General features: G+C 42.7%; 3 protein-coding genes across 4 annotated transcripts; 1 reads left to right on the top strand and 2 right to left on the bottom strand.

Annotated features, from left to right (window-relative positions):
* Positions 1 to 12: 12 nt before the first annotated feature.
* mef2b (myocyte enhancer factor 2b) lies at positions 13 to 19,943 on the bottom strand. Its single transcript, XM_061825964.1, has 9 exons — positions 19,807 to 19,943; positions 14,262 to 14,367; positions 7,356 to 7,425; positions 6,147 to 6,350; positions 5,930 to 6,058; positions 4,524 to 4,683; positions 3,222 to 3,446; positions 3,018 to 3,129; positions 13 to 2,201 (listed from the first exon to the last, which is right to left on the bottom strand). The coding sequence occupies exons 3-9, from the start codon at positions 7,407 to 7,409 to the stop codon at positions 1,925 to 1,927; spliced, it is 1,161 nt and encodes a 386-aa protein (XP_061681948.1). The 5' UTR covers positions 7,410 to 7,425; positions 14,262 to 14,367; positions 19,807 to 19,943; the 3' UTR covers positions 13 to 1,924.
* tmem221 (transmembrane protein 221) lies at positions 19,346 to 26,483 on the top strand. Its single transcript, XM_061825967.1, has 3 exons — positions 19,346 to 20,084; positions 21,823 to 21,908; positions 24,287 to 26,483. Exons 1-3 carry the CDS (start codon positions 19,792 to 19,794, stop codon positions 24,832 to 24,834), a joined length of 927 nt encoding a protein of 308 aa, XP_061681951.1. The 5' UTR covers positions 19,346 to 19,791; the 3' UTR covers positions 24,835 to 26,483.
* borcs8 (BLOC-1 related complex subunit 8) lies at positions 21,767 to 27,580 on the bottom strand. 2 transcript variants are annotated; one of them, XM_061825972.1, is made up of 5 exons: positions 27,440 to 27,580; positions 27,186 to 27,298; positions 26,961 to 27,025; positions 26,761 to 26,868; positions 21,767 to 22,706 (listed from the first exon to the last, which is right to left on the bottom strand). In XM_061825972.1, exons 1-5 carry the CDS (start codon positions 27,474 to 27,476, stop codon positions 22,643 to 22,645), a joined length of 387 nt encoding a protein of 128 aa, XP_061681956.1. In that variant the 5' UTR covers positions 27,477 to 27,580; the 3' UTR covers positions 21,767 to 22,642. The 2 variants fall into 2 exon arrangements, with proteins under 2 accessions (XP_061681956.1, XP_061681955.1); XM_061825971.1 differs by lacking the exon at positions 21,767 to 22,706 and adding an exon at positions 26,528 to 26,604.
* Positions 27,581 to 27,603: the final 23 nt, after the last annotated feature.

The following is a 27,603-nucleotide window of genomic DNA, read 5'->3' as shown; positions in this document are numbered from 1 at the left end:
ATCAGCTGGTAATGCGATGGCCTCACAGTTCCGAGGTCCCGGATTCAATCCTGGACCCACCTGTGTGGAGTTTGCATGTTCTCCCCGTGCCTACGTGGGTTTTCTCCGGGCACTCCGGTTTCCTACCACATCCCAAAAACATGCAACATTAATTGGACACTCTAAATTGCCCCAAGGTGTGATTGTGAGTGCGGCTGTTTGTCTAAATGTGCCCTGCGATTGGCTGGCGACCAGTTCAGGGTGTACCCCACCTCCTGCCCGTTGACAGCTGGGACCCTCGTGAGGATAAGTGGCAAAGAAAATGGATGGATGGATGGATGCACACTTACTGGTAGCTAAATGCTAACAGAGGAACTTTCACGATGGTTGGGATCATAGACCAGAATTCGATAATTTGCTCCACCATCACTGCTTCTGTGGTGTTGTCCCAAGGTTTGCTATGATATGCTGTGATGTATATTTATTGCTCTCTTCATTTTCTCCCTTGCCCCAAAACAAGAAGACAGCAACATTATGTTGAATTTTCCATTTTTTTTTTAAACAAAATATTGGTTACTCTTGTTATATCTTAAAAGGATATCTATATTTTTTTGTGTGGGAGGTTTTTATTAATGGAATTTTCATTAACATTTGAAGTCACTCTAGTGGCAAACAAAATATGTCAAAGCAGAAGAAAAAAAAAGTGTGTTTTACTGGGAAACAAGTGATGTGGGAGGGGGAAGGAAAAAAAAAAAGAAAAAGTGTCCATGACCCAGCAGAGACCAGCTCTGACTGAGGAAACGGGACAATTCATTAAATACACAGGCAGTCCACTGGCATCCAAGACAAGAGTTGTGTCCAGGGAATTATGAAGAGAATAAGGATAATTAATTCAAAGGGGACTTTGCCAAATCAACTTTTTTTCTAGTACTGAAATGGATGAAATGTTTTTCTCCCGAGAAGAATTAGAATTTTGCGACCTCATCTACATGGCGTCCCTTCCCTTTCCGGTCAACGAACACGGTCTTTTAAAGTGGCTCTTCTACACCGAGACAACCAATCAGAGGAAAACACGGAATCTTAGCCAAATATGGACAAAGCAGATACAAAACTGGGTCAAACAGAAGTAGCTGCCATGGGGGCCTTTTTTGGACACTCATAATAAAACCAAAAGAGATTGATACACTCAAAATAATTTTGCAATTTGATATTGTTTTCCTTTTCACTTATTTTTTTAATTAATTTTTTACTCTTGTTTTTATTGTTAATTATATCATTTATACATATGAACTTGTGCTGTATATATTTTCCAATTCTTCCCTTGTATTTGTAATTATTAATCCCTTTATTTTTAATGACTAATTTTTACATTAAATGGACTTTTAAAAGATATTTCTGTATATAAATTCATTTACATCGATAATTTTCATGTATTCATTTTAAAATATTACAGTATACATTACTTGTGATTAGGTAACATTTTTAAATAGTCCTTTTTAATTGTTTTATTCATTTATTTTTGTCTTTTTTTCAGTTTTCCAATATTTTTATTTCAATTGTATTTGTTTATCAGGGCAAATTTCATATTTGCAATTTAATATTTTTTATTTACGTTGTTATATCTTTATTTTAAATTACTTAGTTAAATTAATTATGATTTAAAAGAATAATCATATTTATTAATTTATCCATCATTAAAGTATTTTATAATGTTTTTATTTTTATTTACTAATGTATTTTGTAATTCTTTCTATTTTTGTTAAAATACTACTAATAATAATCTTAATTTTAAGAATGATGTCACTGACCAAATTCTTGATGGTTTCTGTCGTACACATTGCGGTGGTCTCCCGCCGTGCGCTTCGAGGTCCACTTGCCTTAGTTTTGCTTTGAATGTCACGAGATTGTGCGCGGGTAGCTAATGAAGCTTCCGGTGCGTGCGCAGCTATCTCTGCCATCCGTCACACTCGGGCATGCCTCCGTCCTCGCGGTCGCGCAAGAAGGTCCCGGACCCGGTTTCCGGGGGGCTGCGGCGGGATGAGCCGGGCCTGCTGGCGGGCGACTGGTCCCGGCCGAGGCCAGGGAGCGGGGAGGGGGCGGGAGAGGTCATGTGCTGCTCAGGGGAGCTGCGTTCGGATTTGACCTGCACGCCGAGGCAGGGGGGATGCCTCAAGGTGGAGGGGAAAGTCGGAGAGGGGAAAGGGCAGACCCCGGTGGACATCCTGAAAAGGAGTTGCTTGGTTATTCTTGCAACACGCAATAGAAATTCAGCATAAAAAAAGACTTGGAAAAATATAACTGAATAATGTATTTAGCAGAGTTTCCATATTCTCCCCATGCCTGCGTGGGTTTTCTCCAGGCTCTCCGGTTTCCTCCCACATCCCAAAAACATGCAACATTAATTGGACACACTAAATTGGCCGTAGGTATGATTGTGAGTGCGACTGTTTGTCTCCATGAGCCATGCGATTGGCTGGCGACCAGTTCAGGGTGTACCCCGCCTCCTGCCCGTTGACAGCTGGGATAGGCTCCAGCACTCCCTGCGACCCTCATGAGGATGAGCGGCGAAGAAAATGGATGGATGGATCACAAAAATGAACACTGACGATGTAAAATGAAACTTTAAGATTTACACAGATTCATAATACACACACACACATGTAAACTGTACATGGGATGTTATGGAAAATAATATATTATTTGGAGTAATTTTTAGACTATTGGTGAAATATTTCATTACATAACTCTTAAGTATTTTTGCGACATAATTTCTTTTCTGTATCAACAAAGATGATATTAAAAAGAAAAGATGTAGCTTGGTGTGGGAACACAGTAGAAGGGGAGTTAAATAATATTAGCAAAAGCTCTCAGTACAATGCAGTTCATGGTTGTAATAACACGATAATAAAGATGTAGTTGTATTAATACCTTCTCAAACTTATTGTCTTTGTTCAGGCGAGGTTTGGCTTTATTCGAGTATGTGTTTATGAAACGTAGTGAATGTACCGCAACTGTATTGCATGATACTGCATCCTTACCCTTGATTGATGTGCGCTCCGTGGAGCTGCTGTGCGGTCTGCACTGATTGCCAGGAGTTTACGGCTCCTCGCTGCAGACTCATAGAGTGATAGAAACCCGGTTGACTGTACTCTTGACAAGGGAAAATATTTAAGAATATATATATATACAAGTTGTACTGTCCATAATGAAATACTAAGAGGGGTAAATAAAGTGTCAGGTACCAGACGCTCCGGTGGAGGCGAGGCCGTAACCGGCCAGAGCGTGGCCAAGCAGCCCAGCCTTGCTCAGGCCCGTCTGGTACAAGACCCCCCTGCTGACGGCGGGGTTCCGGCCGGCGCGTGAGCTCTGACTGGCCGCGTCTCCCTGCGGGGTAAGAGGGGACGCACGAGGCGAGGCCTTGGGGTCGAGCCCTCGGCTCACGTGGGAGAAGACGGAGTAGCCGATACCTGCGGAGGGGAAGTGAAAAAGATGATGTGGGCAACTGCGATACCTTCACACTTCTTCTTTCTCTTGCACCTTTGCGTGACTGTGGAAAGTAACGCAGCAATTTATTTAAAATAAAAAAATGAAAAAAATAAAGTCCAAAATTTGAATTCAAGGTCATTTTTGAATGGTTATCTTTGATACAAGACAAAAGACTGTAAAACACATTATACAGTGGTACATTGAGTTATGAAATTAGTTAACACTGACGCACAATTCATTCCAGCCTTCCCTCCACCCCAAAAAAACCCTCTAGAATAATAAATGTGATAAATACATATTTTTCTCAGAAAAAATTTCACAACGGTGATTAAGTAGCCGACTGTAAAATTAGTCGTTTTTTGCAGAGCATAAAGAATATGGGCTTGTGAGTATTGTTAATGCCTTTTTGTATTGAAATATCCATTGGTTTAGGTCAAGGGTGTCCAAAATATGGCCCAGGGGCCATTTGCGACCTGCCGTGCAATTTTCTGTGGCCCACAGGATATTCTAAAAATTACATTTGACATGGGCTGCAGTGTTAATTTTAAAAACGGGTGGAGGTGAGTAGCATGAGAATTGAGGGTTAATTCCACTCCAGTCTCTAAGAGAATTCAGTTTTAGAAGTAAATGGAGTGTCCTGTACTTTGCCCCCGATTCAAGGTCCAAATCATGAACTTGTCACATAAACGATGCTCAAGTACCGGCTTTGAAAATGGCCATCTTGCTGAGGTTTTGGTTCTGAATGTGTAAATGGGATTCAGCCGCTGTCACAGTGGAGTTACTTTTGATGACATCACAAAGACTGGCAGGTGTGACAACAAGTGCAGACAGAAACCAAAGCTGGCTACAGCGGTGAAAAAGTCCAGTTTCGTAAAATACACTCCTCCACGCGCAGGCCGCACACACTTCCTGTGAGGGGACAGACAGCTGCATGCACGCTCCAGTATTTGCAAGACTACGGGGGGAACTTGTGTGTGGATATACCGAATTGGCAACCTGACCGCAGACTTGGTGCCAATCTTGATTCGAATGGACCCACGGGAATGTTTCTCATGTACCTGAGTGATGAGGCAAGAAGGAGGCGTGAGCTGCTGGCGGGCCCGGGCTGGCGCATTTAAAGGCCGGGGGCCTGTGGGGGGCCACGCCGGGTCCGGACGCGACGGGGAAGCCGCTCTCCGACGCCAGGAACTGGGCTTCCGGGGAGCGCGGGGGCGGAGCCTGGAGAGTCACATGACCATACACGCTCACCGGTCACTTCGTTGGAAACAGCACTCGCTTTTATTTTGGAGGGAAAGGGACTGAGCCCTCCCGCAAAAAGCCCTAGAACTAACTGACAGCCCTTTACCAAAATGTTTATCACCAATAATCTAGTCATAGTTCAAACAGTGAATATACTTTCAAACCTTCCTAACATTTTAAAGCTTTTTCCACATTTATTTATAACACTTTCAGACTGTATTGGATGATTTCAAGCCAGGAGAAAATTTACCCAATAACTTTGCACCGTACCGGTGTTTCCAGGCCACAGAAATATTGCTACATCGGATTTCACAAACGACCCGTTCCCCTAACTAGTCCATCAAATCGAGGTACTACGATACATACACACACGGTCAAGACTCTCCGTAACTCCCACACACAACCCAGGCAAAACATATCTCCGCCCCGGCATACAAATATCTGAACCCTCTCGGTCGAGATGTATTACATCAACCGAAGTGGGGAGAGTAGCTCAATTTTGTACTCATGTAAGGGTACTGCTCCTTTAGAACAAAGGTGTCAAACTCAAGGCCCGGGGCCAGATCTGGCCTGCCCCATGATATTATGTGGCCCGTGGTGGCAAATGAACTTCCACGATTTTTGTGACAATCTGTTCTAAATTTCTTAGTCATATATCATAAATGATTACATTTAGATGTCATTAGCATTTTTTGTGTAAACAAACACAAACAATTATTGGAAAACACATTGGCATTGCATTCTGATTCCAAAACTATTTCAGAAATTTTGCGTGTAAGTTAGAGGCGATTAAAGATTTCTACGGTTTCACAGTTATGACGGCCCTCTGAAGGAAACCGGAACTACAAAAACGAATTTGACACCTCTACTTTAGAATAATTTGACTCATGTAAAAGTAAAAAGGAGCCACCCAAATAGTTGGAGTAACAGTAAGAAAGTACTCAATGATGAAACATACTTCCTTGACACCAACGACGATGTTCTTATTCCCCAGTACTTTTTCCTCTTTTAACTTTTCAGAACGCTTGTACTGAGAAGCCTCAGGTGTGTAAAACATTAAAAAGAGCTTTATTATTATTATTTTTTGATAGGATAAGGAGTAAAAAGTACGGACATCTGTTTTCAAATGGAGGCAGTAAAAGTGAAAAAACGACCTCAAGTACAGATACCAGAAAAAGTATTTGAATTTCATTGTGCGAGTGTGTGTGTGTGTGTGTGTACTGACATAAAGACGCTGGCGGCCCGCCGACAGGTCCACGCCGTCGCCATATTGATATTTTTGGCCGGTCACCTGCATGCTCTCCTCGCCTTCGAGCTCCGAGGCTTCCAGATCGAGGCCTTTCCTCCTCAGAGTCTGACATCAAATCCCAAAATAAGAACAAAGGGGGCAGGAACGGAAAACAATAAACAAAATGGATCTAAAGTTGGCGGATTTCTCGTACTTCCAGTATGTCGGTGTTGGTGCGGCTCTCGTGCGGCTCGCTGTACTCGGTGTACTTGAGCAGCACTTTGTCCATGTCGGTGCTGGCGTACTGGAAGAGGCGGTTGGTGCTGTTGAAGATGATGAGCGCGATCTCGCAGTCGCACAGCACGCTCAGCTCGTACGCCTTTTTCATCAGGCCGAATTTGCGTTTGGTGAACGTCACCTGCGGGGCAAATATATTCAGTGTATAAATAAAAATCTCACCGCATACTACATACATACAAAAATGTCACAACAGTTCATACACAAGTGAATTGGACCATCCGCCATCAAAAGCATTTAATTTTTACGCATCCCATGATACATCGCTGACACAGCTACAGTAGATCCATCCATCCATCCATCCATTTTCTTTGCCGCTTATCCTCACGAGCGTCACGGGGAGTGCTGGAGCCTATCCCAGCTGTCAACGGGCAGGAGGCGGAGTACACCCTGAATTGGTTGCCAGCCAATCGCAGGGCACATAGAGAGAGAAGACGGTTGCACTCACAATCACACCTAGGAGCAATTTTGAGTGTCCAATTAATGTTGCATGTTTTGGGGATGTGGAAGGAAACGGAATGCCTGGAGAAAACCCACGCAGGCACATGAACATGCAAACTCCACAGAGGGGAGTTCGGGATTGTACCTGGCATCTCAGAACTGTGAGGCCAGCACTTGACCAGCTGCGCCACCGTGATGCCAATACAGATCTAGATCTCAGGTGTCAAACTCAAGGCCCGTGGGCCAGATCTGGCCCGCCACATAATTTTATGTGGACAGCAAGGCCAAATCTAGTGTCAATTTCCATGATTATCAAAAATCTGTACCAATATCATAAATGATAAAGTTGAGATATTACAAGCATTTTTGTGTTACCAAATGTGAATAGTTCAAAAACATATTACCCTCGAGTTCTGATTCCAAAACTAGTTTATAGATTGATGATGTAAATATGATGAGATGATTAAATATTTTTGTGCCACAGACATAACGGCCCTCTGAGGTAAACCGGAACGACAATGTGGCCTGTGAGAAAAATGAGATTGACACCCCTGCAGTAGATGAAGAACTATACTATATTGGTCCGATTTTACACAGCTTGTCTGGTGACTCTCACATCACACTAAAGTGGGCGGGAACCACTGCTGGAGTCAAAGTATAAATACACGATTTGTGGTGAGCTCACCTGCCGGTTCCTCTGGTCCAGAATGCGAGAAATCTGTATTTTCTTTCTTCCCATCGCTTCTGTGGTTCAGCTGTACGAAAACAGATTAGCATGTGAGAGGAGCAGAAGCCCCCCCCCCAAAAAAAAAACCAAAGTGCGTTTAAAAAAAAAAGGTTGTCTTACATCCACATATATTTTCATTTTCAGTCATAGCACTTGCAACATCAATGTTTTTCTTCAATTTTAAAAGTTACAATTTTTGGGGGGAAAAAATTCCAATGTCATTGATCTCTGTTTTTTTCCAACATGCTTATCAGGGATGCTGTCATTGTCGCTTATCCTCACAAGGGTCACGGATGTCCCATTTGAAGGTAAATACCATCTGTGATATAATGCTACTTCTAACTAGCCTGTCAATGTGATTTTCAATTGACCGTTAGCATTAAGCTGGTGATATTTAAAACGACTAGTGTCTTATATTTAAATATACACGTTTAACACTTTTTGTTACATATTTAATTCATCAGTTAACTACCCCCCGGGTGTCATTAAACAGTTCCAAACATGTCCGAAGAGGCCAGATTGTTTAATACAAAACTGAGTTAATAATGTTCCATTTGGCAAGATTTTAGAACCTTTGGAGTTGGGTTTTTTTGTGTGTGTGTCTCATTGTGACATTTAAAATGTCAGAAAATTAATAAAACCTGTGTTTTTCACCCAATCGTATCCATCCACTTTCTGTTCTGCAATTTTTATATTGGAGTGGATTTTGAGAATATATATATATATTTATATGAAGGATCACGTGATCGGATTGGAACATGCCTCACGAAATTAAATACAGAACAATGATTCAATTGTGAAATTCATGTGTATCATTCAATCTGGTGAACATAGTTGGTATAAATAAACTTTCATGTTGATCTTTCGGGGCAATTGGACAGATGAGAGCCCTATCAAGTCTGCCTAGCGACAAGTGACCCAGCAAACAGTTTGCCGTGGGAAGAAAAGAAAAATCGTAGCTATTTTATTGATGTATGTTGCTGCCTTTGTTGTAAAGAGAATTAAAACCACTTGTGATGGAATCATAGTTTTTTTAATTGTTGTTGTTGGCTATTCTGTTTTTTTTTTTTTTTTAATCAACTATGTCAGATGTTTTTGTTGTTGCCTCACACATTGGAAGGTCAATAGTGGAGATGTCTGCGTGCTGATAAGTCCGATACATCTCTGCTGAGGTTTTCTAGCCACTGGAAAAACAAAATGGCTGTGACTTGGACTAATGGACGTCAGTGTGCACGCCACAATCCATCCATGTCATCACACGCGCTGCCCCAGTTCAGTTCTCATCAGGGCTTCTCAAGACCATGCATGAGAGAAGAGTGGGCGGCTCGTACAGGTTCACAACTTGCCTCCCAAACACTGTTTTCCTTCAACTGTTAGCTTCTCGCCATTGGCCAGACGACCTCCCCCCCCCCCCCTCCCAAAAAAAAAATGTCATCTGTTCAATATTTTTAAACAGGTCTCTCGGGGACGAGCAGTGCGGTGGGGCACTGATGCCCGCCCGACCCGGCCCCGTAAGCCAGACGGCGTGGGTGTCAGACTGCGTGGACTTCAGGGGCCACGCTAACTTTAGACTGCATCGCCTCATGGGGTTAAAAATATACCATGCTCTTTCCAAGAGGACTTGAGATGCTTTCACTGAATTAACAGCCTTTCCCATCAAAAATCTACATACAGTGAAGAAAATAAGTATTTGAACACCCTGCTATATTGCAAGTTCCCCCACTTAGAAGTCATGGAGGAGTCTGAAATTTTCATCGTAGGTGCATGTCCACCGCGAGAGAGATCATCTAAAAAGAAAAATCCAGAAATCACTATGTATGATTTTTTTTAATGATTTATTTCTGTGCTACAGCTGCAGATAAGTATTTGAACACCTGTCTATCAGCTAGAATTCTGACCCTCAAAGACCTGTTAGTCGGCCTTTAAAAGTCCACCACCACTCCATGTATTATCTTGAATCAGATGCACCTGCGTGAGGTCGTTATCTGCATAAAGACACTTGTCCACCCCATACAATCAGTAAGACTCAAACATGGAACATGGCCAAGACCAAAGAGCTGTCCAAAGACACCAGAGACAAAATTGTACAAGTCCACACTGTAGAATGTTCCGCCGTTATATCCCTGCTCACCTATTACAGATTCCCTGCATTGCGCATCCCCCCCCCCCCCACATAAAAGATTAATAGCAGGGTAAGTTCATACCGATAGAAAATATGTATTAAACAAAAATCTATACATGGTCACTACTTTGCTGATTTCAACTATTGCAGTTGTGGTCCGGAACTTAACCTCCGCAATAGACGAGGATTCCAGTACGATGAACTTTATAATGCTCGTAGAAAAGTATGTACATCGGGATCATACACAAAAGTCAATTAGAAGAACATTCTGGAATGCATTGTCAGTGAACACAAACAACTGTGGGGAAATTAGGAAAGTGCGGTTGATTCAGTCTTAACAAGTTTGGAATCTCAAGCAAGGAAATACGAGGACTCCTCGGTCTACGACTGAGATCCGTTCCCACAGAAGCGACTTAACTCGGACTTCGACTTAAGTCGGATTCCACCATTAAAGTCAGAATTGACATCAAAATACTTTGTATAAAAAAAAAATACATTGAAATAAATGAGATGATGCACTTAGCATTACTGCTGAGAGGTGGATGGCGAAGAAGAAGGGGAGGCTATTGCGAAGGAACCTGGTCCTCAATCCTCTCCATCTCGACAAGTACCAAAGAGCCTTGTTTTGTGATCATTGTATCCAACACAGGAACAGAACCCTTCACATGCGCTAAAATACATGCTTTGTCTTTAATAATCGTCACCACGGTCGACCGACTGAAGCCTTGGTGGTGTTGCTCTCTCCCCAATCTTTTCATGATCTTGAGGTTCGTTTCCATGGTAATGGATTTTCTTTTGGCTGCAGAATAATTGATAAAAGACAGTTTTCTTCTTTGGGGCGATAATGTCGAGAAAGGAGGGTAAAAAATGTGAAGATACTCTCGGCGCACAAACACAGACAAGCATTAGCCAGACAAAATGGCGGACGTAAAGTCAAAAGGTCTTAGGTCGAGACCGGCTTAACCCAAAGACTCCCTGTAATATATTTTCCACATATGTAGTTGTATTTCGATCTCTGCTAGATGCGTTCCTTTAAGAGGCGGGGCCTAGTGGGGCGGCGTGTGCGGTGAGGAACTGGGCATGAACCGTGGCAGACAGCAGCTTCAGCGTGAGTGTGGCTGCTCTGTTTTAGCATTTGAATGTTGTCCTGTCATTCAATCAAATTAAATCGATTGTGGGTCGCGTTTCCCACATGCGAGGACGTTAAAGTAAGTACACTGTAAAAAACAAAACAAAACAACAACAAAAAATAGATGAATCATGATATAGCAGGGATAGAGCGTATATTTATATAATATACTAGTACATAGCACATTAGTATATAGTATGATATTAGTGATTGGAAAAGCCATAAAAAATAAAGCAAAAGCAGGATGTGTTCATCTTTGAAAGTCTACAATTCTTTGCTGATCCAAACTCAGATTGTTACACCTTGGCGGATGTCCACTCCAACGAGTACCACTCTTGTGAACTCCTGAACTGTCCGTCTAGTCCGGAGGATTTTCCACTGGTTTCCCCCACCCCGCCCCCCCTCAATAATGCACATGTATTTCCATATTTAGTGTCATGTCCACCATACCGACGATGGCTCGGAGGATACGACGGTAGCTTTTCCCACGACCCCTGAAGTGTGCCGCGTACGCAGGCATCTTGGGCATTTTGGGGAGGAAATGCCCACCACGTTACCATATAAAGGGCCAAGATAATCATAATCATCATCTTTTTTTTTTTTTTTTTTTTTTTGCAATGAAAACCATAGAACTGGAAATTGAATTGAAGAATGGCTGCTCAGGATAATTTGAGCAATACAGTACAATTCATGTAGATGCTGACTTATTGCAAATACTTTTGCAAAATGGCTCACGACTCGTGAGGAAAAGGCCAGAGAAGCTCGCCAACAAATTCTATTCAGATCTCCAGTCATTATGCGGCTGCCAGGCGTCTTCAAATGTTGATTAGTTTTACTTGATCTTGATTACTAAATTTAATTTAAGCACGGTTACTTGTAAACTAGGAAGCGGAACACAATCCGTGTCCCGGTTTTTAGGTTCCCCATTTGAGCCCCAGTGGATGTTATTGCTCCGGCCGTAAATTGTATCCATGAATGGCGGCGGAAACAAGCGCAGTTGGATTAGGAGTTCATTATGAGTTATTTCAGAAGGAGAGATTTTTGTGTGTGTGTTTTATAGCGTACTGACTGGGTGGGGTTGCGTACGGGCTGAATATTTCAGGCAAACTCAAGGAAGTACGATGAATGATGTCGAGAAACTCAGTTGGACAGGGGGGACGTGGCAATAAATGAACATCCATCCATTTTATTAGCCGCTTATCCTCACGAGGGTCGCGGGGAGTGCCGGAGCCTATCCCAGCTGTCAACGGGCAGGAGGCGGGGTACACCCGGAACTGGTTGCCAGCCAACCGCAGGGCACATCAGGACAAAGAATCACACCTCGGGGCAATTTAGGATGTCCAATTAATGTTGCATGCTTTTGGGATGTGGGAGGAAACTGGAGTGGCCGGAGAAAACCCACGCAGGCACGGGGAGAACATGGAAACTCCGGGATCGAACACGGGACCTCAGAACTGTGAGGCCAACGCTTTACCTGCTGCTCCACCGTGCCGCCTATGAATGAGCAGTAATAGATATTTATGTGATGCAAAGATGGCCATATTGTTTTGAGCTGCCGTGAGTAGATGTACACAAACAGCTATTTTAAACATATGTACTGCACTTATTCTTTACATTTTTCATTTTTATCATAATTAATTTTTTTAGGATATCATTTTTTTACAGAATTTATATGCACTTGTATTATATATACTGTACTGTAAATAGTGTTCTAGAATTCATGACTCATTTTTTTGAACATGGTCATTTTCTCATGTGATTTGAATGTTATTTCCAAATATGCTTAACAAGTTACAAATTCAATTCTTTATAGATATAAACATATTGTGATGAGCAATATGGTATATGCCTAAATAGTTTTGATTTTGTAAGATTTTGTGTTAGTAAATCTTTATAGTGGATATAAAAAGTGTTGAAATGTGAATATAAAAATGAAACCAAGATGCAGTAGATCATTCCAAAACCTTTCCCACCACTAATGTGTCAATCTGTACAATTTAACCCCCAAAAAATCTCTTAAGGGGAAAAATAAAAAATGTAAAATAACTGGTTTGCATAACTGTACACACCCTCAAAATAAAATTTGGCTTACATTACAGCACTCACTTTATTGGTAAAAAGCTATCAGTGTGGCACATGTTTATGCGCCCACCCTTTTCCCACCCATCTTTGCAAAAAAGATGAGGGTATCAACCCATTCATTATCCAACCCGCTTATCCTCACAAGGGTCACGGAAGAATCGTGAGCCTATCCCAGATAGCTTTGGGCGAAAGGCGGACTACAGTCTGAACTGGTCATCAGTCAGTTGCAGGGCAGACATCAACGCCATCACTGAGCGGAAATCGATCCCACGCTGCCCACACCAAAGGCAGGTGTGTGTACCACTACGCCATCAGTGACTTTTTCCCCTGAGTACAAACACGTACTGTAAATACTACAATGTACGATATATTGTGGGCGTTTGCCCCAAACCTGCACAAATTTGGTAAATGTAAATTCACACTATTGGTCAGTCCCCATGTGGATGTGTCATTTATTCGCGTTATTGACTAATAAAAAGTCTTGAAAAATGGATTGCTCTTTGATGATGCAATGTCAATGCTCAGAAAACATGCGTTTTTTTTTTTTTTTGGCAGTCTTTATTTCTTTGGGTGTTTTGGAGATGCAAGGTTCCCACCCGACATCAGTAAATGAATGTTTCAGTTACTGTGAAGACAAAGCAAAAATAATAATAAAAAATAAGAATATTCCTGTTGGTTCCTATTTAACATCCTTTGGTCCCCTCAAGAGCCCTCCATAGAAGTATTTTTTGTATTTATTATTTATAAAATACCAATAATATTTACACATATATATATATATATATATATATATACACACATACATACACTCTACATTTTTGTATTATATGTAATCTATATAAAATAATTATTTTTCTCCGTGTACAGTTTCCAACTTTTAAAATTTTAGAAGCAAATGGTGTCATATTGACTGATGACCAAATTGTAAGTGAGGACAATTAAAGGCGCTTATGCGCAGACTTTGGCACTTTATTAGGTACACCTGCACGACTACATTGAACCTTTATATAAATAATAAGTTTTTGAATGCGGTGCTTTTCTCCATCGCTACATATGACAAGTTTGATAAACCCAATCCGAACCCTATGATAAAAGCAGTCGTAAAGATAGAAACATTTGCTGGATTTGTTGACCGTTACACAAGGGGGGGGGGGGGGGTCAGGCAGTTCAACAATGGGGTCTTCGCCAAGTGCAGTAATGTGCAGCAAATATTTGTCTAATTTTAACAGGAGATAATTGAATTGCGTCGATATTTTAGATGGAGTCAGCATAGCAACAGACCTGAATCGATCTATCTCTGTTTCCATCTGGGCACGACGCAATTTCCACAGCAAACAACGGTACGCCGTACTTCCAAATAAGTTTTAAAAAAAGATTTCCCCGCACAATTTACCCCGTTGAACCGCTGACTTTGGTGTAAGAATAGCCCGGGGTTGCCGAGCATCTCTTTTTATTAATAAAGGGCTCGGCTTCTTGCACGGCAACACAACAAGTGATTTGGACACGGAAAGTAAATGTGCAGCAATCTCACCTGACTCTGCTCACACTCGTCGAAGGCACTTGCACATCAATGGACGCGCGGGAGGCGTCCGACCCAATAGGAAGAAGTTTGCGTCTGTGTCAGCGGAGATTACAACCTGATGTAGAAGAAGAGCGCTGCCCTCACACAGCTGGCTGCCTCACCCCGCCCCCCCCCACCTCCTCCTCTTCTTCTTGTCACCATGCACACAGGCCAATCCAAGACATGAACTTCCATTTCTACATTTTTTGCATAAATGGACCACATAGCAGTGACACATATTGAAGAAGGGGAAAAAAAGGTGAAATGGTTTGTAAAAATGTTGCATACACATGATATGAATATATATTTATGAATGTATACCAGGGCTTGACTTTAAAGGCCACCGACTGGCCAAATGTGGATGCATTTAGGTGGGTAACACCGCCTCTGGTGTTACCCACTTTGGTGGGTTCAGTTTTATGTGTACATTTTAAGAGACTCAGTCCGTGTGGCGGTTTAGGTTCAGAATTTTATATATGTGGTGAGTCTTGCAACATTTACAGTACCTAGTTGGGTTTTGGGTTTACACAGGGGTAATTTACATTTAAAAGGGTTGTAAATATAGGTCTTGATTCTAGCTAGACTATATTACACCTAAGAATCCAAGAACAAAATTGTGACTAGTGAAAATGCTGAGTGGCTACCAACTCTGGGAAACCACTAGACATAGTTCCTGGTGGGCAAAAAAGTTAATGTCAAGCCCTCATACACACACATTACATAGGTTTTATATTTTTAATGAATGCAAAAATAGATGCTAATTATATTATGTCATGTCATTATCCAAGCTGCTTATCCTCACAAGGGTTGCGAGAAAGCTGGAGGCTAACCCAGCTGGCTTCGGGCAAAATGTGGACTTACACCCTGATCTGGTCCCCAATTACTCGCAGGGCAGATATCAACACCATCACTGAGCGGGAATCGATCCCACGCTGCCCGTACCAAAGGCAGGCGTGTACCACTACACTATCAGTGTCTCCTAAAGGTATGATTCATTCATAAATAATTATCCATTCATTTTCTTTGCCACTTATCCTCATGAGGGTCGTGGGAGTGCTGGAGCCTATCCCAGCTGTCAACGGGCAGGAGGCGGGGTACACCCTGAACTGGTCGCCAGCCAATCGCAGGGCACAAAAACACAAACAGCCGCACGTACAATCACACCCTAAGGGCAATTTAGAGTTTCCAATCAATATTACATGTTTTTGGGATGTGGGAGGAAACCGGAGTGCTTTAACAATTCCACACAGGCGGGGCTGGGGTCGAACCCAGGTGCTCAGAACTGTGAGGCTGACACTTTACCAGCTGATTCCACCGTGCTGCCCATCAATCAATCAATTATAATTCACTAATTGTTTGATAAAATAGACAAAAACTGTTTCTGTATGCTCATGCTTAGCCCACATGCCTCACAGCTCTGTGATTCTGGGTTTGGATCTCAGGTTGCCCCTTCCTGGATCCAGTTTGCATTTACTGGATTTTCTCCGAGTACTCTGGCCTCTTCCAATATTCCAAAAAACCTGCATTAGGTTCATTGAATCCAAAACTGTCCATCGGCATGAATGCGATTATGAATGGTTGTTTGTCAATATGTGCGCTGCAATTGGCAACCAGTCCAGGGTGTAACCTGGCTCTCGCCCAAAGTCAGCTAAAACACTCAACTGAAATAGCTCACAGTCATATATTCTTTATCTTCTGCAAAAAATGATTAATATAACCGAATCTTTGTATTTTAGAAATACCTGCTTTATACTTATTCCTGGTGGCAAGCTGCACACACCAGAAGACGCACGACATCAGTGGGTACTGAAGCATGAAATTATGATCCAAAATGCAAAAATTGTTCAATTCTCAATATGTTATTCGTGTTATCACTGTATGTTTTATATAGTACAACAAGGTACTATTATTATTAATAGATGTTACAAAAATGTTTTGGGTGTGTGGGGCGTTAACATACGATATATGGCATTTCCAAGAGTTCAAAAGGGGAAAGATGATTTTTGAAGATACAAGTCCTGGCCCCCACACCACATTTTTTAAATTCCATTTTTCTTAGTGTGGCCTTCAGTAGTACCGGTTTGGGCTTCCCCGCAGTAAGATATTAGCAAAGAGATGTTTCTGGCACCTGATGTCTTTGTTTCCCATAAAAAAAAAAAAAAAAAAAACAACATGAGTGACCGGCAAGAAAAATAAAACAAAAACACGCGAACATTCATACTGAACCAGAACTTCTCCACTGGTACTGAAACAGGATGTCGCCATGAAACTGCTGCGTCACTAATTAGATTGAGGTCTGCCATGTATTCCGATTCAATTTGACCCATTGCCGGTGACAGCCGTCACAGAGAAAATACGAAACAAAAGTAGGCAGGAAACGTATCCACGGACTTACTTGCGGGGAAACAGATTGACTATTTTGAGGACGTGACACAATGCGACACGCTAAAAATAAGAAACGTATGCAGTCGGACTGCGCGCTCTTTTAAGTTGGAGAAATGCACAAACATCATCCCCGGAGGTACCGAGCTCAAACGCTGATGCAATAGATAGCAACAGACGACCTCCAGGGGATTTTGCGCTGAACTTGTAGTGCGCTAGGGGACGTTGTCGTTCCTCGCGGAGGTGATCGTGTGTGCCATTAGCGCCTTCGTCTAAACACTGTGAGCGGCCACACGGGGATAAACAATACATGTCCTCACCCCAAACAAACTCCCTGCAGAAGTATGGGGGCATCTGTAAAGCTGGTATTGACTGTGGACTTGAAAAAGAATAATTTTTACATTGTTTGTAAGTTTCTTTCGGCTTGTCCCTTTCGGGGTCGCCACAGCGTGTCATCTCAGATGAACGCACATATGTTTGGCACAATTTTTACACCGGATGCCCTTCCTGACGCAACCCTTCTCAGGGAGTGGAGGCCCCAGTGGGATATGAACCCACAACCCCTGGTTTATCAAACCAGTGCTCTAACCACTGAGCTACAGGGCCTCAATTTTTACATTGTTTAAGGACTAAAATAGAGCCAGTGGTCCTGGAGCCGGTCCCCTCTGGCTGCATGGCGTGGGGGCTCCCCTCTTATGTCCTGTGGGTGTTTTGTCCGGGTTGGGTCCCCCTGATTGTTCCCTTGCCCCAATCGACCCTCCTTTGCCCAAAAACAGGGGAAACAGTCTTGCCTTTTTTGGGCAGGGACAAAATACATTGTGGGTTTAGGAGACTGGTGGGGGAGGGGGGGGGGGGTTATGTTCCTCTCCTGGTGATTTGGGGTTAGTGGCCGGGTATATAGGGCACTGTGGAGGGGGTTGCTTTGGTTCCTTGCGGTCCTCTGAGTGGCCGGTTTTCATTGCACTTCAGTGGGGCCAGTGGACCCCTGTGGATCCCTTGGTGTGTGAGGTGTCCAGTCTACCCGGGCCACTTTCGGGCAGACTGCTGGACCCGATCACGCCTCTTTATTGGGTGGGGGCAAATAACATACTGTAGCTATGCAAGCTTCTTGGCTATCCCCCTCTTTTACTCTGGTCCTGCAGATATTTATAGTTTACATAACCGCTTGCACCACTCTTCAGTTGTAGAGATGTGGTCCGCAACCCTGTCCTGTCTTATCCCTCAAAGGATGGAGCACTAATGACCCATACAACATCTGAATCCAATGTGCCATAGTGCTAGTTTTATAATGCTTTACTTTCCTCATCTTCTTTGTCTTTTGGTGTCTTTTCTGATATCCAGTTACTTTGTCACGTTCTCCTTTTTTCATTTTTTGTCACTTCTCTTTTAAAAACGTTATTCTGTTCTACTGAATTGCAATTCTGAAAAGGAACCGTCACAATACAAAGAAGCCACAGTGGCTGCTTTAAAAAAAAAAAAAAAATCCAGTGTGACAATAAGACTGTTACGGTTTAAAACGCATACAGATCTTCCTTTCGTATTGACCGAGCCAAAAAGTGTGAAATTCAACAACCAAGATAATTTCTTGGTTTGCATCCATTTCCGATAGAGTCGGGGAGTGACACCCACGAGATCTCGCCCTTTTGTTTCATCTGCATTCGCCGCCAAGTGGTCACGCCAAGATGGCTGGCCTTCTACACAAAGCATGTCACAGACCTGGGAAATGGTTGAAATTCACAATATGTCTCCTAAGAAAAAAAAAAAAAAAAGAATTGAAGCAAAAGCTTTTTAAGACCAATAGAAGGCGCTCGGAAGTCACCTTCCTGAAACTTCTCACTTCTGCTTTCACCAAATTAGAGCATGTGCCACAGTCTTTTTTTTTTTCCTGATTCGTGCTAACACTGAAACACTGCTTACTTTTGTCTTTGACACGATGCATGAATTGACAAAGACAAGTCCAAGGATGTCAACTTCAATGCATTTCTGTGACTCTTCCAGCATTTTTGGACCTGTGCTACAAAATGCCCATGACACCTGTGGAGAATTTTGCAGTGCATCTCCTCGTTAAAGGGGAAATCCACTGGTTTGCATGAACAATGTATCCAATAGTTCATGTAATATGTACTGTATTTTGACAATGTGACGTTAAATCCTCTCATTTAAGAGTGTTTTGAGAAGATTTTTTAATCGACAATTACGAATTTTCAGGGGCGCTGCCATTTTCCCGAGTCACATGACCTACGTGGGCGGATGTGACTTGTACCATGCCGCAACAAAGCCTCCATTACATGGGACGCCATCTATGCCCAGCACTGATTTCTCGGATATATCTTCATCTGACGAAGAAATAGTAGTTTCGGTTGATTGGGAAGACGGAGGAATACTTCCATACAGAGCGGCAGAGCCGTGAGCTTGCTCGGAAGGGGAGCTCCCTCCACCGAGTGGCGGAGCCGTGTCACATACGCCCACGTAGGCCATGTGACTCGCGAAAATGGCAGCGCCCCTGAAAATTCGTAATTGTCGATAAAAATCTCCTCAAAACACTCTTAAATGAGAGAGGATTTAACATCACATTGTCAAAATAGAATACATATGACATGACCTACTGGATACATTGTTAATGCAAACCACTGGAATTCCCCTTTAAGAGAACAGCATGGCGTGCAAAAAGTACAAAAACAGTGAACACCTTGGTGACCTGCAGTCAAAAGTTTAGTCACGGCCAAATTAATTTCTTCAGGAAGGGCTAATGCATTTTAGGTTAATTTTGAAATTTCACACAAAAACCCAATACAGTATATTAAACTTCTGGCAATGGTTGTTTAAAATAACGCACAATAAGCACGTTTTTGGGTTCCAAATAAATTCTGTCAGTGCTTCCATATTTTTCACCAGGATTTAATTACGGGCTTTCGCTCACCGTGTTTGTGTTCCAAAAAGAAGAAAAAAATCCATTGTTGTTGGGAAGTTCGCAATGTGCGGATTGGACGCGCATCACGTGGCTGGAGGGGGGGGGGCGTTCACGTACCGTCGGAAACGAGACACTTATCATCGAAGCGCTAACCCTCTACTTCACCCACAGACAACTTTTTAAACTTTAAAATCTGATAAGGAGAAGATGACACATTCTTACAGTCAGCGGTCCGTCGTCGTTTTGTCTCTACTGGGGATTCTGTCGGCCATTATGTCGGTTTTATCGGTCATTCTGATCTTCCAGCTGCAGCCTCAACACACGGCCGTCAGGGAGTTCACCCCGTCGGTCGTGCCCCCTCACGTCAGGGCCTTCCTGCCGCCGGTGTCCACGGTGCTCTCGGCTCTGTCGCTCACGCTCAACCTGAGCTGCGTGGTGGTGTGCCTCCTGCACGGCTACTTTTCCACCGAGGTTAGTCGAGGAGACGTGGACACCGAAAGGTAAGGGAACACATTTTAAGTTAAAAAAAAAAAAAAACAGCTGTTCGTTAATGCAACGTTTTGGACGTGATGGCAGCACGAAAAGTCATTTAGGGGACGATGCAAACATTTTTTTTTCTGTTATCATAATGTAAACTTGATAAAATGAAATACGCTAAAACTCTTAATTCCAGTTCACTTCCATTCCTTGCAATTCATTGCCAACATACATACTATTCCATGCACTACAAAGACATTCAATTTGAAAATGGCTAAGCTTGATTCATGTTTAAGTTCCACTCGTTTTGAATTTGATGCCTGCAAAAACTAAACAAAACAAAACTGGAACAAAGTTATGCTTACCAATGTGACATCATTTTTGCTTTTAACGTGTTTAGGAACTGAGGGCAGTAATTGTAGAATCGGTTTTGAATTGAATCTATGGAACATAGATGAAGAAATCCCAAAATTCCTTGCAAATCGAGGTCGAGAAACGTTCTCAAAACTGTTGGTCTAGTTTCTCATGCAGTTGTTGGAAACAATTGAGCCTTTCAGGGATGCTCCTTTTATAGCCAAACATGACACTCACCTGTTCCTAATTCAACTCTTTCCATGCAGAATGATCCAAACAGATGATTTTGAATATTCCTCAAATTTTCCAGTCTTTTGTTGACCCTGTCCCACTTTTTTTTTTTTTTGGTGCGTGTTGCAGATATCTAATTCAAAATGGATTGTATATGTATTTGTAAAGAATAATGAAAAAAAAAAACACGTTTTAACATTAAATAGCTTGTCTTTATCGTGTATTTCATTGGAGTTTTCTTTCATATTCAAATTTATTGAGATGTATCTGGACTGGTGGAACAGCTGGTAAAGCGTTGGCCTCACAGTTCTGAGGTCCCGGGTTCAATCCCAGCCCTCCCTGTCTGGGGTTTGCATGTTCTCAAATTGCCTGCGTGGGTTTCCTCCTGGCACTCCGGTTTCCTCCCACATCCCAAAAACATGCAACAATAATTGGACACTCTAAATTGCCCCTAGGTGTGGTTGTGAGGGCGGCTGTTTGTCTCCATGTGCCCTGCGATTGGTTGGCAACCAGTTCCGGGTGTACCCCGCCTCCTGCCCGTTGACAGGTGGGATAGGCTCCAGCAATTACCGCGACCCTCGTGAGGATAAGCGTTGAAGAAAATGGAAGGATTGATGTATCTACTATTGTATCCTTCAACATTACAATTTTTACTTTCTGCCGACTCAGCACTTTTTTTGGGTGCACCTGCTAATGCTAGTATAACACTCGGTGGCATTAATATATATTTTTAATCAGTTTAACCAGGTTCCAATTGACTATATCAGTCTTTCCCCAAACTTCATTACATCATCAAACACATTTGACATGAGAAAAAAACCCACGACACATATTTCCTAACACAATTAAAAGTAACATTCGAATGAAGTTGTGATTAAAGGTTGACTGTGGCCACCACTGTTGAAACCCCCCCCCCCACCACCACCACCCCATACCTCTACCTCTCAAATCCAATAAGCCCGGTCATAACAATAGCCTTCCTTTCATTCCGTAAAGAGCGGACAGCCTTCAGCTCTCACTTTCCCACGTCGGCTTACAAATTCACCAACTCCCCCTCGCCCCGAGAATTTTGCATACAATCTGAATAGTAATGAGCTTCTAAATGTGTCCAAACGTACATGTGCAACATAAAAAAAGTGTGTCAGCCCATAATTTTCTCCACTTTTGTCTCCACAGAGCAGACTGGTTCTTATTGGACAGCAGAGCCGTGCGGCATGTGGTCATCGGACTGTTCTGCCTGGGAGTTTCGGTCTATTTAGCAGGTATCAACTAAGGGTGGCAATAACACGCAATATCGTCATCATATTAAATAGTATCACAATAGCCTGTCATATGAGATCAATTATGCTATCAGAAAACACACGTGGGTTCCTAATTCAAATTGAATAATTGAAGCATGTGTGAGTGAACCATTTTTTTTTCAAAACAAATTAACATTACTAAAAGTTACAAATGATCATAACTGTGACAAAATTAAATGTGGTTTTTTTTTTGGGTTGTTTTTAATATCGCTATTTGATGCACGTGCATCATTAGCTTAACGCAAGCAAAAAAGTTACATCATAGTATTTCATGCTTAATTGATAATACAAATTTGCTATTTAATGGGGGTGTAGCAATACTGATACGTCACAATATCGATATTTGATGCTGGTGTATCCATACCATACCGTATGAGTAACCCTAAACAAATGCAGGAGTGTCCTTGACGGCTAACGTCCAAGATGTGAGCTGTCAACAGCCGAGAAAGAAAACAGCTCCGCTGTTCTCGTCCAGCGAGCTCGAGAGAACAATGCGCCCTTTGAGCCGCATCCATGACTTTAGCGTTTTACAAAGCCGAACCTGGCGACGCTGGGCCGCTCCGTTCCGCTGAGCGGCTTGTGCCGGCGGGAGGTGGACTAGGCGGTGACGGGGCTGAGGACGTCGACCGCTCCGCTTCAATCAAAGAGGTAGCGGAGAGAAGGAGCAGAAAATGGGGAAAGGTCGGGAAGTGTCGTCACATTCCGGAGTTGTGCTTCTCTCCTGTGTCCCTTGGCATGCCGGGATCCACTGTCCTTTTTCTGCACAAAAAGTAAAGACACCCAGGTGTCAGACACTTTTCCCCTTTTGTCAAGTCACAAAACGGACAGATGAACATTGAACACCACGGAAAACTAGCCATAGAATCAATCTTCTACATTTAAATGAACTGAAATGACATTAATCTGTTACGGCCCTCAAACTACATTTTATCGAGTAATTACTCTATATACTATGGATGCATGTGAGCTTCTGGGTGTGAGGTGTGGCCTACAGCAGCCCCTTGACAGATTTCTAACTTTCAATAAGATGAAAGTTCCTTACTGACTAAGACTTTCCTTGCCCACCAGCGAGGGGACCACAGTACCTGCCCCATTTTTTGGGGTCATTTCACACAAGTGGCAGCAAATCTAAATCTTACTTGTAACTTAAGTTTTGACTCGCAACACAAAGCCACACCAAAAAAAGACCAAGCAAGGACTTATTACTCAAAAAAATCGTAAGTCAGAGTACCGCTGTATGTGTGATACATTTCACTGACGAGCTCTCTTTAGCCTCGGTTGTTACTGGACGTCAAAGAGAATGCTTGCCACATATGTATGTAATACCACACTTCTGGTGGATTTTTTTTTTTTCAAATCAAATCCTTAAGTCATTTCCTTTTAAGGGTAATATTGTAAAATATGTTTGAAATGAGATTTAGCTGTCTTGGGATAACAGATGGTACCGTAATTTCCGGCCTACAGAGCGCACCTGATTATGAGCCTCACCCAGTACATTTGTAAGGGAAATACCATTTGGTACATACATGAGTATGAAAGCCACAAGTGCCACATTGAAACACACATTGAAACACGAGATATTTACAAAGAAAGAGTTTTCAAAGTTTTAATAGCTTAGCTTAGCTTAACATAGCAACAACATAGGAGCACGAACAGGGCTGGTAAAAAACAAAAAAAACCCAAAACATACAGGTAAAAAAAAAACAGCCGCAGGAGCTATACAGTAGCAACACAGTAGGACAGCACTAACAGGGCCGGTTGAAAAAAAAAAAAAAAAAACTAAATCACTGAGACGCGGCAGTAACAGAGCAGCAACACGCTAGCGTGGTGCTAACGCAAGCGTGGCACTAACAGGGCCAGCTAAAAAAAACATACCGGTAAAAATCACTGAGACATGGCAGCAACACAGCAGCAACACGCTAGCGTGGTGCTAACGCAAGCGTGGCACTAACAGGGCCAGCTAAAAAAAACATACCGGTAAAAATCACTGAGACATGGCAGTAACACAACAGCAACACGCAAGCACAGCGCTAACAGGGCCAGTTAAAAAAAAAAAAAAGATACCGGTAAAAGTAACTTCCTCGGCACATATATTCCACTGGTCTCACTCTAACCTTTTCTGCTCGAGTGCTCCCTGGCGGCTGTTAGAAAAAAAAATACAAATTAGCCGCATCACTGCATAAGGTTAAAAGTGGGTGAAAAAAGTCGCAGTTTATCGGCCTGAAAATATGGTATACTGATAGTTAAGAGTATTAATTTTTGGGACTGCTGATTACTGGTTTATTTCGCTATTAATCACAAAGTGAATCAACTTTCCTCTTTCATCTCTTTCCTCACAGCAATGTCCATTTTTATGTTGCTGATATTTGAGGCCGAGACGGGTATCGCCAGCGCTTGCGTCCTGGCCTCCGGCATTTTGATCCTCCTAGTAGTGGTGATCCACTCGCTTGTCAAGGCCTCTCGGGCAGCCAAACGCGGCACCGGAGACCATCTCGAAACGCTCTTTCGCAACGAGCACCGAAGCGGCAACAACAGCCCCGTGTCGTGGCCCTGCGAGCTGAAAATCGGCGTAGACAAGCTGCGAGTGCCCCGCAGACCGTCGCACCTCCAGCATCACATGTCGCTCACGCCGTCCAGCAGCCCCAGACACCAGCAGCAGCACCACCCGCACGAAGAATACTCCAGCGTCGGAGAAGAACTGCAAGGCCACTCGAGTAACCTGGACGGCCACAGCGGCGGGGGCGGCAGCTGTCCTCGCTCACACAGGAGCTTATCTTCCGATTCCGTTTTCCTCAAGACTAAACCCTGGAATGGGGTCAACGACGAGATGAGGAGCGTCCTGGCGCGCAAATCGGGGATTACCGCAAAAGATTCGACGCTCGTGTGAAGAAGAGGATTTCAATAAGTGGGCGTGGACATGTAATTGACTCTTACTTCCTTTAATGTTCCAGACCACCTGGAAATGGAACTAGAAATCCACTCGTGACTCGATAAAGCTTTTTAAAGTTGACTGAAAAATTAAGAAATTAATCAAATTGTGATCATCTATTGAATATTATTTGCAATATACTTTTATGCATTGACCTCGTGTAGCATTGTGCTGCAGAAAATGATTTAATGTCACTTAATTTCTTTGAAAATGATTTTATTATGGCGACACGGCGGATAAGCTGATAAAGCGTCGGCCTCACGGTTCTGAGGACCCGGGTTCGATCCTGGCCTTGCCTGTGTCGAGTTTGCATGTTCTCCCCGTGCCTGCATGGGTTTCCTCTGGGCACTCCGGCTTCCTCCCACATCCCCAAAACATGAAACATTAATTGGACACTCTAAATTGCCCCTAGGTGTGATTGTGAGTGCGGCTGTTGTCTGTCTCTATGTGCCCTGCGATTGGCTGGCAACCAGTTCAGGGTGTAGCCTGCTTCCTGCCCATTAACAGCATGGACAGGGTCCAGCACTCCTGCGACCCTTGTGAGGATAAGCGGCAAAGAAAATGGATGGATGATTTTATTATTATAATTGTTTACTCCAAAATTATTTTTGTTCCTCTGACTATGCCTGGCAGGAGTCAGAACAACTAAATGCTTTTCCACTAGATGGCAGAAGACTGTACAGTTAACCCGTCTCCACCACTTACCATTCGCAACAGAATATTCGTTTTGTGTTCAACTAAACGGGCCCAGATTTGAAGTCAATTTGTGATTAAATTCAGAAGAGGATCATCATTATTTCTGTGTAAATAAACATTTTGGGCATTTTTTTTTTGTTGAATGCAAAATAATCAAAAAACACTTTTGTTGAATTTGATGTAATGGTACGTAAGAAATCACAGATTTCTGATTTTGGGCCCACGGTTCAGTGCGCATTCGGCATGGTAAGGGAGCAAAAGGAAAAACAAAACTCGTGAGAACAGGAACACGTTTCAAATCGCTTTTCTATTGTGGTGGTACTCAGTGTGAAACTGGAAGTAATCCCAGATTTATTGGTAGCGGTGATGTTAGCTAGTCAGAGGCTGAGCTGCGCTGTAGTTGTTCACAGACTACGTGTGCCTGGAGTTGCTTGGCAGTTACTCCTCCTGTCCTTTTCTTAATATATTTCATGTAGGATATCTCATTGTGTGTGTGATTGGACCCCAAGTGATGAGAAATATATTTTTTTTCATATGTATGTATGTATGTAAGTATCATTTCACTATTCCCGGTTTTCACAAACTTGGATCGCCCAAATACTGACTTTGTTGCCCGTCAAGTCGGCACAAATTATTGAGAAATGTTTCCTTGATCCATTTTGTTATAATACATTAATCTCTTCTGTTCATTATTTATGTTGAGTGTATGTTATGGCAAAACATGATGTATTTTTTACTATGTTTTGATCCCAGGGTGCAAACATTTTAATGTATAGATTTTTTTTTAAATCTCTTCTTTATTCTTCAGATATTTTCCAAATATTTATACACACTGTGGCATCTTTGTTATGTTCTCTCAAATGATTTCTCACCAATTCAAATTAAATGAATCCTTAAAATAAAAAATAGGCTTGCTCTATGGTATTTGGAAAGCGTGTTAGGAGGAACTACTGACCTTGGAACTAGCGCTGTCATGAGGAAGGTGAGGTGGATGAGGCACATGAAGCGGCAACAAGGGGACTGTGAGGAGGACTTACATCATGCAAAAAAAAAATGCAGGTGGATGGCAGGTGGGACACAAACACACAAAAAATAAAACTCAGAAAAACATGATACAAGAAAAGAAAAATACCCACATAGGATTGGGAGAAAAAAAAAGAAACAATGGTTAGAGCGCTGGTTACTTACCTACGTCCTTGAGAGATGCTCATCTGCTCCTTCATGCTGATGGCGTGTCGCAGGAGGCCGTCAATATTTTTGAAATACACGCTGCTTTTGGCCATGCTTCTCACGGCACTGCACAGATAACAAAACATAAATAAAAGGAATTTCCATGCGTCATTACAACAAAGGCGCATGCATATAGTAGGAGTAGGAGCCCAACGGACCTGCAGGCATATTCGACTGAGTAGATGGCTCCTTGGCTCTGCTCCTCCCAGCTCTGCATGTCTGTCTATAAGATAAATCAAAAGGGGGAGGGGGGCAACTGATCAAGTAAATTATAAAAATTTCAGACAGAGTTATTGCTCGAGACCTCGTAAGTTTGTTGCAAATAAAGTGTCTGAGGAACGTGTAATAGTCATGAAAGTGTGTGTGGTGTGGATGGTTGATACCTTATGCTGCGCCAACTCAGGTAGGGATCTCCTGACATGCTCCTGCAGTCTGTACAGAGCCACGGACGGCTCGTTAGCCAGGACATACATGCTCTCCGTGAATTTCTCACTCACTGTAGATTCAAATAAATCGAGCGTACTAAGAACAGCACAAATGAAACTCGTGGGTCAACACTTTAAAACGACATTGTCGATAGTGGCTAGCGAGCCAGCTAACTTGAAACACGAAAAACGAGGATATGGGTCGGACCTACCTCGTCTGACTTTAAGCTGCATCTCCTGGTCTTCCATGGTGAATGATAAAAATTACTCCCACAAATAAAGAAGCAACTGCGACTTTCATGCGACTTTTAGCTCTCTGAGCAGCGTTACTTCCGTGTTTTGGTTGGTCGCGTGCAACGCCAATAAGTTCCGATCA

This window comes from Syngnathoides biaculeatus, chromosome 7, assembly GCF_019802595.1.
Source record: "Syngnathoides biaculeatus isolate LvHL_M chromosome 7, ASM1980259v1, whole genome shotgun sequence".
Lineage (NCBI taxonomy): Eukaryota > Metazoa > Chordata > Actinopteri > Syngnathiformes > Syngnathidae > Syngnathoides > Syngnathoides biaculeatus.
This window is presented reverse-complemented; position numbering and strand designations above follow the sequence as displayed.